The sequence below is a fragment of the Molothrus aeneus genome, chromosome 10 (genome assembly GCF_037042795.1).
Source record: "Molothrus aeneus isolate 106 chromosome 10, BPBGC_Maene_1.0, whole genome shotgun sequence".
Classification (NCBI taxonomy): Eukaryota; Metazoa; Chordata; class Aves; order Passeriformes; family Icteridae; genus Molothrus; species Molothrus aeneus.
The window spans coordinates 13,494,962-13,513,924 of record NC_089655.1 but is presented as its reverse complement, the minus strand read 5'-3'; the positions used below and the strand labels follow the sequence as shown (position 1 = coordinate 13,513,924).

General features: G+C 53.8%; 1 protein-coding gene across 1 annotated transcript in view; it reads right to left on the bottom strand.

Moving 5' to 3' along the window:
* XXYLT1 (xyloside xylosyltransferase 1) overlaps nt 1-18,925 on the bottom strand; it is a 32,577-nt gene extending 13,652 nt beyond the window's left edge. Inside the window, exons 1-2 of the mRNA XM_066556787.1 lie at nt 18,530-18,925; nt 12,803-12,950 (exon numbers count right to left, since the gene is read on the bottom strand). Coding sequence (XP_066412884.1) covers nt 12,803-12,950; nt 18,530-18,925 — 544 coding nt within the window. The remainder of the gene's footprint in view (nt 1-12,802; nt 12,951-18,529) is intronic.
* Between the last annotated feature and the right edge of the window lie 38 nt (nt 18,926-18,963).

Here is an 18,963-nt window from a genome sequence, read left to right as displayed (position 1 = left end):
TGCAACCTCTGCATGAAGCAAACAAACTTCAACCATCATGAAGCATTTACCACTGTGTGTTTACTTCAGAAATCATTTCTGGTGACCCCCTGCCTCTATCCACTCCCTCCTTCCTTCCAGAAGACTGGTTTTCAATATAACTGACAAAAGCAAGAGGTAGCTTCAACCTCGCCTCTCTCCGTTTCTGGAAGTGCTTCTGTAGTGCCAGCCCTGCAAAATTCCATGTTTACTTTCAGCTACCAACTCCATGAATGTTTCCCACCTCCATCCCAGACAGCATCCATCCTGGCCCAACATATCAAAGCAATTCCCATCATGGACAGCATCAGTTCACCATGTGACACTTCCAGTATCACCTGCACAAAGCCATTAGCTCCCAGCAGCTTGCCACGGGCTTCCCTGAGGAAGAGGCCACAGAGATGACAGCCCTCTGCCTGCACAGAACTGCTGGTGATCTGCAGCAGCCTGGAACACTATTACTGCTGGTGGTACCCTCTCGAGGCAAGGGGGGTTCTAAAGACATGGAAACATCTTCCACTTGCAGTGAGACATCAAGAGCAACGAAAGGCTAGAGGACATCATTCTCAAGGCTGGGCCTGAGGTACTTAACAGGGTCAGGCCCCTGCTTGAATTTGTCCCAGGCTCCTCTGCAGCACGAGAAAGACCGAAAGATGGAGATGCTACTTGGGAGAGTGTGCAGGAGATGTGCCTTGACAAGACTGCTTATCCAGGTGGATGCTGCATGGATTGCAGCAGGCCAAGTGCAATGCAGCAAGTGCAGACAGTACAAGAGATCAAGCCATTAGATGGGATCATCCAGCAACAAGCAAAGCCATGGTCATCTTCTGGCCAGGCCAGCTCAGCCCTTCTCAGGGACTGCGAGTGGAGCCATCCCCAGGGCATTATGTAATGCCCTCTCTACTTATATGTGTTCTAAAAGCCAAGAGCAAATTGGCCAGGTTGCTTAGCACTCAGCAGTAATTGGATTGTAAGGCTGTGTCGATGTCTTTTGGTCCCACTTATGCACAGGTCCCCTTACAGCTCCCTGCAGGCTAGATCTGCCTATCACCACCACTTCCAGAGCAATTAGCAAACCAAGCCTTCATCCTTCCTCCTGCCCAGTACCTGCAGGAGGAAAAGCCCTGCCTGCCCTCACCTTCTGCTGTGCCTATGGGCAGGGCTTCCCATCAGCCTGGTGTTGCTGGGGCAGTGTGCCCATGGTTCCTGATCTCCTCACCCTGTCGTGCTTGGGACAGGCTGCTGGCTACTCCTGGCTGCTGAGAGCAGGAGGCAATGGCTCTGTTTTCAGCCCCCAAAGCCACCAGAGACCCAGAGGCACTGAGAGCAGCCAGGCACCAGCAGTTATCCTCCAGCACAGGAGTGCAGCTTTGCATTTTCAAAAGTGTTCATTGCTTTGTGTTTGTGTTTCAAGCAGATGCTGGGCTGTACAGCAGCTCTGAATTTTTTGCAGATCTTGCACTAATCTAGGACTCTTGGCAATTGGTCATACCTACCACATTGTCCTCATTTAAGAGCAAAAAGGCCCTGTGAGGTTAAGCAAGAAACATACTGCTTACACTGAGAAGCACCCAAGCAGAAATATAAATTAAGGAGAAACAGTATCTAAACTACAACTTGGGCTGTACCTCAATTTATTTTAACATCCATCATGCTCTATCTGCTAAAGGAAAGGCCATGCTCCCTTCAGCTGTCAGTATGGCATTCCCCAGGCCTACCTAGTGTTTACCATCACTATAATCCTCTGTTTGCAGAGATTTAAACCCCAGGCACAGTAAATCACCACAGGCTAAAGCAGGTCTTGACCTGAAAGCAATTTCCCCCAGCTTTCCGAACTGCCTCAAAAACGGCCAGTGCAACTCAAGCATATGAATCAGCAGAGTAGTGGATTTCTGCAGTCAGGAACAAGACAAGTGTCCCACATGCACCCAACCTCCCTGGTGGCTCAAATTACAGTGGGGCAAACCCCCAAATCCAAAACATTACCACACTTGAGAATACCCAGACTGGTCACAAAACTCCAGGACAAGAAGACCTTGGACTTACAGCACAATCTCAGCTCCAGAGAAATGTGGGGAGCCTGAGCCCTACAAGAGACTGGGAAGAGGGGATGGGATTCCCAGGGGCATCCCAGCACTACTCCCCTGGTGCACAGCAGCCTCATCAGGTTTCAATTAAATCAACTGTGAGCCACGTCATCCAATTGTTCTCTAAAATTACAGCTGAACACAACTGCAGTTAATCACAGTAGAGAATGAAAGCTGAGCTTGGAGGAAGCTCCAATCCCAACCCTGCCTGCCCCAGCACCTCAGTGGATGAAAGGCTCTGGAGGGTCCCTGTAGCCCAGCCAGCTGTCCCTAGAAGCCTCAGCTGAGCAGGGAGCTGAGCTGAGCACAGCTGCAGTGCCAGGCAGGGATGCCAGTGCCACAAGAGCCCAGCATAGAGACACAGTTTATTTACACACACACCCTGGCTTCTCCATCCTGCCCTTCCTTAGAGGCTCCCCATGTTTGGCTCACCCCAGCACACTGGTCCATGCTGTGCCCTGTGCTTCCCACAGAAAATACTCCCCAAGAAATTAGACCCAGAAAGCACCAAGTACTTTTTTTTCCTTTTTTAAATTTTAAATTTTTTTTGTTAAAGCAAGCATGAACTGCAACACTGAGATGTAAGCGAGCATGGGTGACATGAAGCATCACTTTGCCAGATGCAGCTTGCATGCAGAGATTAATGGCTGAGATGATTTCTCTGCCTGGGACTGGCAAGGGGCCAGGCACTAACATTTCTGATGTGTCATGCTCTTTTACCCTTCGACCAAGCCTTTGTCCTGGCTGCCATGTGGGGGTGGAGGGATCGTGTGCTCTCTTAGGCACAAGCTGCTCACAGGGATCCAGCTGGAAATGTGGGAAAAGGCTGAGTGCTCTGCTCAGCAGGGAGTTTTCTCACTCTGCCATACTGTGTAGAACCCTCCTCTCTGTTCAGCTCCAGCTCTTCCAGCCACGGCATGGAGAGGGGAGCTGTGCAATTCAGAGATGGTCTCCATTAGCAGTGACAGCTTTATAGGACAGGTTGGCCCCATTTAAAGCTCGTAATCTTTTACTGCTGCCTTGTATCAGCAGCTACAGCAGGGCTGTGCTCCAGGCTTGGCTCAAAACCTCCCCATCCCTGCCCAGAGGCGAATGGCCAGGTTCAGAGATGCCTCATCCCACAACCTCATCCACTGAGGGGGCAGAGGCGGGCAGAGGTCATGTCCCTGTGCCCTGCTGCCCCACATTCTCTGCCAGGACCCAGTGGGGCTACAACAGCACACAGATAGGCACCCCTCTGGTGCCCCTATGAGGGGCACAGCATCTTGTCTGGATGCTTGGAAAAGCACCAAGGAGCCCCTGTGGTAGCAGGCAGCTTCTGCAGCAAGTCTAACAGCCCTTCCCAGGAAGAATGGACCCCAAAAACTGCCTCAGGGCACAGCAGGGATAGAGTAGGTATGCAGTGGCCCAGGCCACCCCACCACTGGAATGACAGGAGCAAACTTGGTCTAGATGAGCAATCTGATTGATCAAGTGACACACCTGTCCATGGCAGGGGGGCTGGACACAGATGAACTTCAGGGTCCCTTCCAACCCAAACCATTGTAAGACTCTATGAAACTGCTCTTCCCAGAAATGTCAGGCAGGATCATGAATGGCAGCAGGGGGCACAGGGAGGAGGTGAGCTGCTTTGGTGGACCTAGCCAGAGCTCTGGGGATGTCATGCAGCTTCATGCCAACAAGGAGAGACTCCTCCAACAGAGAATCATGAAATTATTTAGACTGGAAAAGACCTTTAAGATCATTGAGTCCAGCTGTTAACCTGGCACATATCAGGTGGGAGCACCTTGACTTCCCCTGCATCACAGCAGTGACTTTTGGGACCAGAGGTGCTTCAAGAGGGCATTGCTGGGATTGCTGCCCTAGCTGTGTGACCCCAGCACACCACTTTGCCTTTTCCCACGGAGCCAGCACCTCCCAGTCCTGCAACACAGGGAGGCAGGACCCCACTCCATCCTTCAGGGGACAGTGCAGGATGGTGGCCGGGTGATGGCCTGGACAGGGCTGGGACAGGGAGCTGATAAAGGCAGAGCAGCTCAGTGAACCTTCTGCAGGGCCAGCAGCAGCCAGCATGGGTGACACAGTGCAGCCAAGTGACAGGAGTGTCCCCTGCTGGCTGCAGCTCTGGGTGCTGCAGGGCTGCAGTGGGCTGTGGGGAAGGGCCAGGGGGTGGCTGTTCATTTTGCCACTTGACTTGGACCACCAGAAGGAAGACAGGCAAGCTACCAAAGCTCTCTGAGTTAGAGTCAGAAGGGCTGGGGATCTCTGGTCTGCTGGTCTACAAATGCTGGGCACAGCTGGACAGCTGCCCCTCCACCTCTCTGAATCACTTTGAGCAATGTTTTTTTAGTCAGGCTTTTTAGCTGTCCCCAGCATGACAGGAGAAGATCCCAAGGGAAGGAGCTGTGAAGGACCAGTAGTGACTTTTAGATGGCTGCCTTGGGCCATAATCGTCCTGGAGCAGGGCAGCAGCCACCAGCTCCAGCCGGCAGCGTGCCTGCAGGAGCAACACGTGGATCCACAAAGCTGCCTGTGCTGGCTGTGAAACCAGAATCCTCCGCCCTCACTGCCTCTGAGAGATGTGTGGCCAAGAAAAACTCCACTCCCACAGCCAACACCATGGCCAAGCATGGATGCAGAGTGGGTGACAGGCTCCAGAGGTCCCTGTGCAACCCAGAAGGTACTGCCCAGCAGCAGCAGCCAGCTGTCCCCAAAAGCCTCAGCTGCAGCAGGGCACGAGAACAGCTGCAGTGCCAGGCAGGGATGCCAGCACCTCAACAAGTCCAGTGTGGAGGCACACATTTTATTTACACAAACATGCTGGGTTCTCCATCCTGCCCTTCATTAGAGGCTCCCTGGGTTTGGCTCACCCCCTGCACTGGCAGCTGCCCCTGGCTGCTCTCCCTGCTGCTGTCAGCAGGGTTGTGAGCAGCTTCCTCTCTGGCTGTGTGCTCCCCTGGCCAGGCCTTGTTTTCTCCACACACAGCCTCCCCTCTGTGCCCAGCATTAATCACTGCTGCCTGCCCAGCTGACCTCGGCAGCACCAGAGAGCCTCGCCCAGAGGAAGCAGCCAAGGCAGGGGCAAACGTGCATGTGTGCAAGCATGACACACTCCTCAGAGCTTGCTGCCACTGACCTGGCAGCTGGGGGGCTGCAGTCCCCCTTCCCAGGATATGGTGCTGCTCCAGAGCCCACCCTCCCAAGAGAAGATGATGCTACAAAGCCCTGCACCAGCACAGCTTGCCAAGGTGCAGAGCAGCTTACCTTCCAGCTGTGTGCTTCAACACAGGTCCTGCTGTCTGCCATGCAGCCAAGGGTCCCCTCCGCTCCCTGCGACAGCCCAGCAGCCTCCTCCCCATCAAACAGCCTCCCTCCCTGCACACAGAGCTCCAGGAAGTGCAGGGGTGATGTGCCCCAGCAGCCTGGCTGCTAACCAGCTTTCTGCAGCACTGAGTAGGCACCAGCAGAGCAGAGCAGTGGCTGCAGCACAGCAGCTAATCAGCCTATCAGCTAATTAAAAAATTAGGCTGTCTGCCAGAGATAGATGACAAATCATTGCTACCACCCACACAGGGCAGGCACCTGGATGAGCTCAGGGGTCTGGAGCAGCAGCAATGTTCCCAGGTATGACAGCAGCATCACTTTGATCACCTTGCTCCACACCCCACAGCCATATCCTGAGGGAAGGGGAGGACTCTGCAGGAGATGGATGTGTTCTGTTCCAGGAAATTAATTTTTCCTGTGCATCCAAGTGTCCCCTTGTAATCCATCACGGTCTGTAGGACTAATATTTAGCAGTACTCAACACCTTGGCTCTTGACTGGACTCAAAGGCAGCAACATTGCTAAGCATGCAATAGGTTTTAGGATGGAGGTGGAAATGCTGTTTGCCTTGTATTTAATATATGCTACTGCTGGGGGAGGAGTGTGAAAACACTTTTTGGAGCTGGAGGAAGAGCAGCAGGAAATCTTTTAATCAGACAAAATAAGGTATGATTCCAGGTTGCTATAAATTACAAAAGAGTGGATGGAAAACTGTAAAGTAATGAGCAGGTGAGATGGAAAGGTAAACAAAAAAGAGATACAGGAAAATAAATTTTCTGGGCTCAGATCCCAGTGAAGTGCACACACTGGGGGAAAGGGCTGCAGGCAGATTTTGTCCTTGTTTCTTCCTGCTAAACTCTAATGAGCTATGGCAGAGCAGGGAGAGGCTGTGGGGGAAAGCAGCCCTGTCATCAACACTGGGTGACCCCCAGCAGCTTCCAATCCTTTGGGAATGGGGCAGCTGGTCTGGCTGGGGAGAGAGGAGGGCAGCACCCACCACAGCACTGGGTGATGAGACCCTGCTGCTCCGTGGGAGTGGGGGGAGCAGCCAGCCCTGGCCTGACAGATCTAGGACATCCAAAAATAATCGATGGTGACACTGCAGCAAGGGGCAGGCAGTGGAAATGATGAGAAGTGACACTACCCCGGGGGGCTGTGGGCCACGTCGGCCCCAGAGGCAGCAGTGCCACAGGGAAGGGGTCTGTGCTGTGATGCAGCACTCTGGAGACTTCCAGGCACTTGCTGAGCAGCAGCCACATCCCCCTCATCACAGCAGCCCTTCCTGGTGCCTCCTCCACACCAGGGCTGGGGCCAAGGAGCTCTCCTGCCAGGACAGGCATGTCCCACAGGCATAATCCCACAGATGGGACTAGCAGCTCATCTCAGCAAATGTGGACCCCTCTACAAGGCCACAGCCTCCAGTGTTTACCTGGGGTGGGCTTACTCAGAGGTCTGCTGTTGCCTGCTCCTGAAAAGCATCATGAAAACAACTCTCCCAGCACAACAGGCTCACCCCAGCGAGGAACAATGGCTGGCACAGCTATCCCTATTGCTTGCAAAATGATCACTCCAACATCTTCCCATCACAGGACCTGGCATAAGTGCTGGCAGCTCAGAGACAGGCTGGGAAGGGAATCTGGCTGTTTTTCAAGTGCTTGTGGCACAAAGCAAGGAGGGAGGTTATCAGAAACTATTAACGCTCCCTCCATCGCTGTAAAGATGGAAACATTCTTGCCAGAAAGCAAACCCTTCAGCTACTGCAGCATCCCTTGGGAGCTGTGGTTAGGGAGCACATGGCTGTGGGGCCAGCTCCCATGACTCTGCCACAGACCTCAATTTTCTGTGCCTTTTCCCAACATCTCCCCGTTGGTAGCACACAATCAAGCCTGAAGCATGTGAAACATGGGCACTCTCCTCCCAGCCCTCTCCCTCCCAACAGCTGCATCTCTGCACTCCCTGATGTGGTGGGGCTCAGCAATGATGGCAGTGCTCAGCCAGCAGGAAAGGATCAGGAGTGACGCACTTTCAAAATGCTCACTTACTACAATTATTACAGTGATTTGCTGAGTTCTGTGGGCAGCTGCCCTGTGCACCAGGAATTGCTCTGCAGCTGACAGGAGGAAGAAGGGGGAGTGATGCCTCCCCACCTCCCTCCACCTCAGAGACCTCTGATGCCCTGTGTGACACAGGATGTGTGCAGTGCAGCTCTGTTGAGGGGACACACCACATGTGGGCACCTGGCACCCCACAGGCAAACAGAGTCCGACCTGGGCAATCCTGTGCTGTGGATTGAAACAGTGCAGAGGCAACGTTGAATCCTCATGCACAAATCCCTACAAAAGCAATCAACAATGTGTTCAGGATGCTGCATGTGGGATAGCATTCCTTCCCAGAAGGACACTAGCAGAAGACAGTTACTGGTTGAGGCATTATTCCAGTACACAGAGTGCTTTCCTGGTACCTCTGTGCTTAACCCTTCCCCCAGCTCCCAGGCTCTCCACCTCCACAGCCAGAGGCAGGAGTGCTCCAGGTGCCCGGCCTCGGCACAGGCATAGTGCCCTGAGAAAGCACAGCATGGCTCAGTGCCTGCTCCAACACGTCTCCTGGCTGGCCTTTGCCTTGCCTCCAGCTCTGCTTGGTGGGAAAGGCATAAGCTGATGTTCACAGAGGCCTCTGTCTCCGGGCTGGTAATCCCCGAGCAGACAAAGGCTGATATCAGTTTCGTGGGAGACCAAGCTGGAGCCAGCAGCTGGATCCTGCTGCAAGCAGCACCAAACCCCAAGCGACTGGGGCTTGGTCATTGTCAGGCTGCTTGGACAAACATCATTATAATCTGGTCTGTGCTTAACAATCAGTACAGCTGTTGATAATGAGCTGGAGAAATTGCCCTGTTAGTCTGAAGCCAGGGAGACCACTGGACATCCCATGGATCCTGATGTGTCACAGGTGCTGTCTGGACACTCGCTATGCAGCCAAAGGCACAGCTCCCTGCTGGCAGTCCCTTCCCCAGACACAGTGCTGCTTATTCACCCCCAGCAGCCACCCCTGCTTCCCTCAGCACCCACATCTGTGTCCTCCTGACATGCTCCTGCACAGCTGGCAGCTCCAGGACACACTGGGCTTGCTGTCCAACACACAGCAGATGGCTGTGATTCCCTCCTCCATGAGGCAGCCCAGCACCTGCAGCATCCTGCAGAAAGGAGCTCTACAGATCACCACACTCTGTTTTGAACATCCTTTTCACCAATTTTGATGTCTCCCATTGTCTGTACAAACTTCTGCCTTGTGTGGCTTGTGGTCTCATGGTCCACACCACAACCCCCTGGCCTGGAGGGTTCCAGTCAGCCAGGCTTGTCCCACACAGAAGCGAAGGCCCTCTCTAAACCTCTTTCATTTTTTACCAACAGACCATGCTGATACGCCATGAATTTTGGCAATACATAACAATTAATTCCACTTTGTTCTCCTTCCTCATAGCTCCACATCTTTATTTAGTCCCACAGAGACTTACCCACTTCTCCCACTGGTACCTAGTTCCCCTACAAGCCCCCTGTGAACAGCCTTACCACCAGCAGAACAAGCTCCTGAGTTTTCAGGCAGCAAGTACCCAGGCATCTTCAGCACCTGGAAGATGCAGAATGCTGCATGAGGGCTAACCAGGAGCCCTCTGCAGCCTGTGCTCACGTTCCCACCCTTTATCAAAGCTTCTGCCTTCAGGCTGGGCTGGACAGTAAGAGAGAAACCCTGAGAACTCCCCCACATGCTGCCAGGGGGAGGAGATCACTACACCCAGAGATGCTGCTACTCCCCAAGGAGAGAGCCAGTTTCAGCAGCCAGGAAACTCTGCTACCTCCAATTTGTCAAATACCATCTTCAGTCAAGTCCTGCTAAACACCCTCACTCCATGTGAAGCACAGTACCATCAGCCAGGTTTCTGAGCCTCCCCTGAACTAATGGGACTCCACTCCTCTGTCTAAATTGGCAGAGATAAGCCACAAAGCTGCTTCTGTGTCATGTCTCATTTTCCCTGTGCTTCTTATTCTCCCATAGGGCCATCCTGCTGCAGCACCATCAGCAATACCAATGGACTTGAATACCAAATGGCAGTTTTCAAAGCTCTACCCAAGCTGCTGGATGCTGCTGGCTCTCCCTTGGCCCACCAGCTCCTTAGGAAGAACGCCTGGTAAATAAATTTTTCTTGGAAACAACCTTGGGCCAAGAATGGGCACCAAGAATTCCCTGGGGAGCTCCCAGCCTTCCCAGGCTGCCCTTCTGTCACATTAACTCCTCCTCCCCTCACTTGTGGCACCAGGAGCCTGTCCCCAGACCTTGCCTGCCAGACAGGCCTGCCCAGACATTACTACTTCATGTACCCAAAGAAGGGTGATAAAAAGCTTGCTGGGCTGCCTGATTTACACAACTAAAATGACAAGTGATAGAGGGATCAAAGCCAGTCAGGAAGGAAGAGGTCCCCTCTGGATGGGCCCACTGAAAAGGAAAGTGAAAAGATCTGGGTCCTTGTTCTCCCTCCTCCTCTTTTCACTGCTCTGAGAGTCTCAAGACCATTTCATGCTGGCATTGTCCTCATCTTGGCAGCTCCTTCTAAGCCTGAACCTGCTTGTCCTCTCTGTGTAACTTTCCCCTCACTTCCCCCTTCCATCAGAACCATTCTGATGGATCAAGCACTGCTCCAGCTCCCTGGGCCGGGCCACACCACATTAAATCGGGATTTATGAGCCTCAAGCACAGACAAGAGTTATGCAGTCTGCACTTCTGCGTGCTGCATACCAACTCCCCAGCTGGTTTAAATCAGATTAACTCCACTGATGTAAGACATTTAAGGCAAGAGTGTTCCATGATTTACACCAGCTAAGAAGCTGTTATATTATAACTTGGCAGCTGCAGGTTTTCGATGTGAAGTTTTTTGGGCAAAGATCCCAAGCAACAGTAAACGACAGAGCAGCTGAGTGGCAAACCCCATTTAACCTCAGTGCAATGTGCATGCAGCCAGCGCATGTCCCACAAAAGTCCCTAAAAAAAAAAATAAAATAACCTGGTCTTCCTTTTTTAGTGCCACCAGTCTGCAAAGTCAATGTCCCATCATAATCCATAGAATCCAAACAAATCACTAAATTATGATACTGTGGAAATGCTTCTCTTCAAAAAATGATATATTTGGTAAACTAAAGCCAGGCAATTTTAGTAAAAAGGTCGCTTGCTACTGAAAAAATCCCTATAGACTGATTAATGCAAATGCAAATGAACACACCAGAGAGTTTAGTATTCAGATCAGGGCCTTCATTTCTGCTAGAAGATGCTCAAGCTTCCAATCAAATCTGGATTCCACAAAAAAGTGGGGCTAATGCTGTGGAGCCAGACGTGCTTGGAGAGGTGCACAAAAAGACACAGCACACACGGCAGAACACAACATTCAAGGCAGAAGAAATGGCAAAGAAATACACCAGGAAAAATGGTAATACTGCCTGAAAAAATGGTAATACTGCCTGAAAAAGAGGGTTTGGTCCTTTCTCCTCCAACTTAGCAAAGTGGCTTGTTCAGCCCAGTAGATACTGCTTGTCAGAGTCAGGAGGGCAGCAAGAGCCCAGTGCCATTCCCACATCACCTGCAAGCCTGTGAGTGGCAGCAGAGCTGCAGCCTTTCCTGTGCCTCTCCTTCAGTGCTGGCTGCACAGGGAGGAGGCTGGTGAGCTCCACCAGCCCCATAAATCACCAGGCACCCAGCACAGCAAACCTGACCTCCCTTGCAAGGGAAATATAAATCAGCTTTACTAGCAGCTTCTGAAACAAAAACTAAACTCACGAAACTGTAAAAATGCCTCCTTAAACATCCTGTGCCCCGAACAGACCATTGAAAGCCCTGTCAGGCTGAGGGACAGCAAACAAGCTTTTCAAGAGATGAGGGCTGATGAACTGAGAAAAGGCATTTCAGACTGAGCAGCTTCTTGCTAGCAGGCAGCACGACAGGGATATCTTTAGCACACAGCAAAGACAGAGTAGGGAATCAGGAGTGAATTAGCCAGCATTAATACCATCATTTGTATGCAGTGTACTTCAAAGCGCTCACAGTGCAGACAGCACCAGACACACACAAAATTACCCAAGTCTGGGGGAGAGCCATGTAGAGCACATTTGCTGGAGCCCACAGAGTAATGATCAGTGAGCTGGGATGGGACCCTCAGGGCCACCACTGCCCCACTGTTTAATGAGCTAGTGTGGGAAGGCCATGCCACGAGGACAGAGGCAAGTCCACAAAGGACAGAGGAAGTCTCATGAAGCACAGTAGAGGAAGGAGCTCCTAAGGAGAGCCAAACTAGGACAGGACTCAGCAGGGCCACAGAGGAGGTGTATTGGCTCACATCTCAGCAACAGTGCACCTGAGATCCATGGTAGGAAGTCTGGAGGGAGTATTAGAGCTGGGCAGAGGCTCCAGATGCCAAAGAAGCTGCTGGTGCCAGCAGTGCTAGCCCTGGGAACATGCACACATGTGGGAACAGGCCACCATTGCATGACATCCACAAGCAGCTTTGAGAGGCTGGTCACCTCCTCCTGGGGCAGGTGTAGGGCCAGGCAGGGTCCTGGGGCTCCTTGCCACCACTGCCACCTGCAGCCTGCCATGCCCTGGGAGGACATGTGACCAGCCCAGGAAGGGATGCTGCCATCACTGGTGCATCAGGCCAGCCAGGCAGCTGGCAGGGAGAGCCCAGGGACAAGCAGGGCTGCAGGAGCTCCAGTGAAGGGGTTTGGAGCCCAAGGACACAAAACTCTATTTGTGCAACCAAAGACTAGAGAGCATGCTGGTTCCATGAGAGGCAACTACACACAGCCAGGGGAGGGAAATGGCATCAGCTGAGCTGAGCCCCTTCTGCCAGTTGCCTTGTTTTCCTGCAGAGTTCTTGTTGTTTCTGCACTTGATAACAGCAGAGGCACAATAAGGAAACTTAAGTGATCAGTGGCTGCTAATCAGCAAAGCTTTCCAAAAGCTCCCTAAAGCCAAGAGGAAAGACTCAACAACTACTCCCTGCTGATACTCAAGAGTGCACAGCTACACCACAGACACTTATTTCTGCTGGCACCACAAGGGGAAGGGGGCTGTAAACACACACAGAACAGGCCTGCTTGCTCCTGTCTCATCTCTTATCATCTAGGGCGTAAAAGAAGGGCGAGCTGCCATGTGATAAGGAGACCTGGATGAGGTCTTGGACTGGTAAGTCCATCACTCTGCAGAAAGGAGCAGAATCCTAGGAGTCCATCCCAAAAGTTTATTAGCTTTGTATTTCAAATACCACTGGTTAACATCTCTGTGCAGAAGAGAAAGAGAGCCTGTGTTGCTGGAGGCAGCAGAGCAGAGACCTACCTTTGGGCATGATGCGATGCATTGCAACTGACAGGAAGAAGATGGAGTCGCTGTAGTAGGTCCCCGATCCAGCACTGAAGTGTTTCTGCATGGCCTCAACGATGGGAAACAGCTTTTCTGTCAGCTCGTTCACATCATGGACGATTACCTGGCAGAGACACCAGAAACACCACTCAGCCACTGCTCCTGGGGACAGGCCCAGCCCAGCCCTCCCCAGCACGGGGCGGGGGGGAGGTTGGTAAAGCACAAACAGTGCTGCTGGCACTGCAGCTGCACAAAGGGGCCTGCCTGCCCTGGCCCCTGCACATCCTCTTGATGCAAGAACTGGCCAAGTGCAGGGAAAGGAGGACTTTCACAGCCATTTTGTAACTGTAAGGTGGGCAGAGACTTGAATCCCCTCACACAACCAAGTATGTTCCATGTTTTGGGCTGTTTCTCTGGTCTGTTCCCACTGCATGATGCAAGCACATATCTGGTCTCCCATATGGAGCCCATCAGAAGAGGCAACAGCTCGCTCCAGGCTCTGGTGTGCTGCTGTTTAGAGCCAAGCCAGACCACATCACTTACCCTGAGGACCAAGGCTTGCTCCCTCCTACAGAAGCAGGCTGTGACAGGGCCAGGGACACAGCCCAGATTTGCTGCTCCTCAGCCTGGCATGGAGGCAAGCTCTGCAGCACGTCCCGGCGGGGCTGCAGGGGAAAAGGGAGGACAGGCCGCAGCACGCTGACGAAAATCCAAACATCAGGAGCTACAGCACAGCAGAGCAACTTCTGTAGATGGATCTCAGTCTGTCTGTGCTGGAGTTTTGCTGGTGCTCAGCCAGCCCTGCTCTGCATCGCTCAGCCCTGCGGGAGCCCATGCACCAGCATGGGCCCTGGCATGCCTGCGCCAGCTGTGGCTGTGTCCCAGAAACAGGAGCAACCCCAAATGCACCTTGCCAGCTACTGACATTTTACAAGCTTATAATTTATTTTGGTCAAAGTCCAATGGACAGAAGCTTTCATGCAGCTCGTTATACCCACAGAAGGATACAGGTCACTGAATCACACAAGATAATGAGAGGGATTTTCAGGATAATTAAGAGAGATGAGGGACATGACCCTGGTGCAGATAAGGGGGAGTGCAGGAACTTGAGTGTGGAGACCTGGGGTCGTGCTGCTTTCTTCAGGTCAGGGAAAGCACGAAAAGCCCTGATGAAACTGAAGTCCAGCAAGGACATGACATTGCAGCAGTACTTGAATTTTGTGCAGGGGAACCTATCGCCCTTGTTTGAGGGATACCAAGACACTTCCACAAGCTGGCCCACCTTCAGCAGGGAACACAAACCACAATCTTTGTGGCTTGCTTTCAAACTAAACTATTTCAACGGGTCTACAGTTTCACTTATTTTCCCTACTAAAACTTCATGTGCTTAAAAACAAGGGGCCCTGCACTATATACTTAAAACATGCAAGATAAAGCACTTGCTTTAATTTTTTTTTTTTTAATTAAAAGAAAACCTAAACCAAGCCAAATGCTTCAGAGGAGGTGGCTCTGGAGCCTGTGCTGGTGCAATGACCATCCTCTCCATGGGGTGCACAAGGGGCTGCACTGATGCTCAGCTGGTGCAGAGACTGAGGCAGTGAGCAGTCTGGAGCTTCTCCTTCCACAGCTTTTTGCAGAACACATTGCTCAGACCAATGCACTCTCACGGCAGAGTGGAGCTTGCTGGATACAGGGCTGTGCATGTGGCACCCACGGTACTGAACACACTGAGGTGATGGGGCTGTGCTGGCACTGGCCAGGATGGCTGAGCCAAGGGAGGGCAGTGCTGGAGGACAGGCACAGCTGAGGCCCTGTGCTGGGGAGGGCACCCTAAACACCCTGGCCCTGTGTGCAGGAGCCCTCGCGCAGGCTCCGTGGCCAGCAAGTCCCTCGGCGGGGCAGCCCCGTGCTGCTGTCCCGGCTGCTGGGCTGGGAGCCAAGGCCTGCAGAGAACAGCAGGAAAAACACAGAACAACACGTTCCAGGAAAGTGCATTGGGAGAGCTCATCAGCAGCCACACCTGGCTTTGGGTAGCACAGCACAGTCCCCAAGACACTGCAGGGGAGGAAACTCTGTTACCATTCGGCAACACCTCACCCCGGCCCTGCACGGTTGTGCCATCGCGGTGACAGCGGCCACGCCAAGCAGGACAGCAGCCAAAGGTGACCAAACAAGCAAACCACCACTACTCTCCAGGTGCAAAGGCACTGACAGCCTCTTCATGAAACTGAGCACCACCAGCATGGTGGTGGATGCTCTGCTTCCAGCCCAGCTTGGCAGGGGCAGCTTTGGGGTCTGGCTGGGCTGGAGAAGCATGGAAGAGAAATACAGCACCTGTAACCACCCTTCTGCATCCAGAAAAGGCAGCCTGAGGTGTGTACAGCACATAAAAAAGGGGGGAAAATGCCAAACCAATTCCAGTCACCTCTGAAGTGAGCACACTGCCAAGCACCAGTGGACAAAATTTATAGGAGAAATACTCCTGAAACTCGAGACACAGCATCATCTGCCTTTCCACTCCTGCCAAAGAAAACAGGAAAAACATGTCTTTTGCCCAATCTTTTGTACTTCTGCAAAGCAAACTCCTGAGCAGCTGAATTTTGCTCCTGCAGCCACAGGCCAGGCACTCTCTGGGACTGTGAAGGCTTCTTCCCTCCTCATTGCTGATTTTAGCACAGCTTGTTAATCTGCTGCTAATTTTGTACTTTGTTATTTATTTGTGTAACAGCTCTTAGTAAATCCCTGTAGCTAAATCCAACCACATTTGCTGAGGACATTAAGAAAAGTTCTAGGGGTTTCCTGTGCAAGCACAGTTTTATAAACACAGGTCATGCTGATGAAAGATCCTTTCTAGTGATTCACTAAGAAAAAACAACATGCATTTCTTTTTCCTTTAACTTTCCCTCCTTCCCATGTTGATCATCCTCACAGGTCTCCATAAGTATGGTGCGATGACAGCCCAGTTACATCCACCCCAGCAGCGTCCTTCGTGGGGCTCATCTGAACAGGAAACCGGGATGAGCAGAGAGCCGAACACGCAGTTCGTGTGGTTATGGCAGGGAAGTGGAATCAGTAAGAGACAGGAATCGCACAAGGAGTCGCAGCACACAGCCTGGAGTGGCAGGAAACGGGGCGAGCTGCTGCTCTGTGTAAGCACGGTGTGGGCCGAGGCTGGCCCAGGCTCGCTGCGGGCACCTCCCGCGGGCCGGGGGTCGAGAGAGGCCACAGAGATCCCCCTGCCAGCCGTGTGCGGGACTCGCTGCCTGCCGCTGCTGTCACCAGGCCCCGGTAAGAGCCCACCGAGCCCCGCTGGCAGCACGGCCGCGGGCCGGCTCCGCCCGCCGCCTCCCGGCCGCACACGCGGAGCACGAGCTCCCTCTGCCGCCGCCGCCCGGCTGCGCTCCCGCTGCACATCTGGGCCACATCTGGGCCACATCTGCACGGCCACGGGAGCGGTGACGCCACGCAGCGACTGCCCCCGCCCGGACAGCCTTGCCCTGCCCTGCCCTGCCGGGAGGGTCCAGCGCCTAAGCTGCTCCCACACACCCACTGCCTGCACCCCACAGCCCCTCTGCTCTCTCTCTGCACACTGACCCCGGGGTCCAGCTGGCTGCTTCCATCTCCAGGAGACTTTGAAAGTGCTGAATCTGCCTAGGGAGAGAGATTCAGCCTCCCCCAAAGGTTACGATCCATGTCTGACTCTGGGATTCACGCTAACAGAGAAACCAACTGATCCCAGCTTTGCTAGGATGGGAGGGCAAGGACAGCTCCAAAAGCTGGGCCTGAATCACTTCCTCATGAAGAAAAGGTAAAGTTCAGGGTGTTTTATCAGTCTGGCCTTAGTGGCTCCAGCTGCCCCCTGAGCACTTTATTAAGCCTTATATTTGGGCCTGTGCTAGGAAAGGAGCATAAGAACCAGGAGAGTGTTCTGCATACACCAAGAGGAACAGGAAACGTTCCTGTTCCAGGAGAAACAGGAAACCTTGGAGAGGTCCAAGGATAGAGATGGGTTACTGCTGGAGCCAGCTGAGCATCAGGATCAATCATCTTCAACATTTTAGCAGGAGCACCAGAAGTCCAAGATAGGCATGTTTCCCAATGGTAAAGAAGAGGAATGGGATAGGCTACAACAAGAATAAAGAGGTGCTGTCACCTGCTGGCATTCTAGAAACTGGCACAGGATTAGGACAAGGCTGCATGCTTGTGAAGCAGAACAGCCTCTGCTCTGTACCTAAAAGCAGAGAAATGGACTGGTCCAAAACACACTGGCAACCATAGGCTAGCCAGTGAAACCAGGGTACATCAGGCTCTGCCAGGAAAGAGAGAAGCAGCTGTCCCACTGAGATCTCAGTGAGACCTCACCTGAGGCCTCCAGACCACGCTGCCTGCCTACAGCCAGGAGAGCAGTTCTGGTGCCAGACATACCAAGCCATGAGCCAGGTTTCACTGTGACTCCACAGGCACCTACAGACAGGGGCCAATCCACAACAGACAAATCACTTCACACCTCCAACTCTAACTCCAGTTGCTCTGGAGAAATGAGGCTGGCAAGAGTGCCTGCTGAGAAGTTTGTTTCCCAGAGGGGCAGATGGCAGGAAGGCAGCCACCCACACAAAGGGGTGACTGCAAGGGATGTGCACACCAGAGTGGCCCGGGGGTCCTCTCACTCCAGGAGACATAATACCACAAATGTGGGTTGGGCACCACATCAGCACTGCACCATCATGGGGCAGTCAGTCCATCCTGCTGTGGAGTGCAAGAATCCTCCTGAGGGAGCTGTGCATGCCTTCCAGACAGCTGCATAGTGTGGGTCTCCTATCATGGGTACACGACCTGACTGAGGGCCAGCACTAGGACAGGACTTGTTTAAAGAAAACAAGTGGTAGAATTATTGACCAGGAAAGTGTCTGTATGAAAAATGTTAAGGTTGCACTTCTAGTTTCATCTTGGCAGAATCCAGCTAATAAGAAATACAGGACTTATGAGCAATAAAAGTTACAGCAGGACTAGAGGACGCTTCCAAGCAATGCTCTGCAGCAGCACCTCAGGACAGGAGAGTCAGGTTACCTGGAATCTCTGAACTTAACACCCCTCCAGTTTTCAGACACCCATTTAATGCAAAGGAAAGCCTGACCTTGCATAAACTACACTGGCTGTGGATTCGGGAGGCAGAACCATTTCCCCGGAAGAAGGAACATTGCACGTGGATGCACTCCAGCCCCTGCAGGCTCTCCATTCCTGCTCTCGAGAGCCACTAGGAGCAGGCCAACCTTCTCTCCTGATCGGGAAGCCATCGAGATGCAAGCACACGTGGTCCTTGTGCCGAGATGCTGAAAAGCAGGACCAGCAGGGCCTGCAGGAGAGCAGCACTGCTTAGAGCAACTGCTCCTCTCCAGCACAGGTGGCGTGCCGGAGGTGCTCCCAGGCCACGAGCTGAGAATCACCGGGCTGTGGCGGGACACCTCCCCGCAGGCAGCAGCGGTGGGGACTCAGAACAAGCCCCTCAAGACTTCCGAGACCGGGGAGCAGTGGGAGCTCCTCCAGCAGACTGGGTGCGAACCGCTCTGCTGGGAGCCGCACATGGGCCGCTGGCTGAGGGAGCTCCTTCCCGCTGTTCCCAGAGCGCCGCGGGAAGGCCCCGCAGGACCCCCGGCAGCCCCCGCTCGCTCCCCGGGCCCGGCCCGCCCCTCGGCCCCCGCGCACCTGGTGGCGGAAGGCGGCGCCGCGCAGCAGGTCCCGCAGCAGCCCGAGGCCGATGTCGCGGCTGGCGCCCTCGGTGACGAGGTGGAGGTGCAGCACCTCGGCGGCGCCCAGGCGGCCGTGCCTCAGCAGCGAGCGCAGCGCCGCCTGCGCCTTGTCGCGGAGCGCGGGGTTGCGCTCCGCCTTGGTGAACATGAACAGGAGGTGCAGCCCGCGGGGCCCCGGGCCGGCCGGGGCGGGCGGCGTGGCGCGCAGGCGGCGGGTGGCGCTGGAGAAGGTCTCGCCGCCGCCGCCCAGGTAGTAGAAGGCGCAGACGGCCACGGCCGCGGCCGCCGCCAGGGCCGCGGGCTGCGGGCAGCGCAGGCAGCCCCGGCGCGCCGAGCCCCGCAGCGCCGCCATGGCGGGGCGGCACCGCCCCCGGCCCGCCCCGGCAGCAG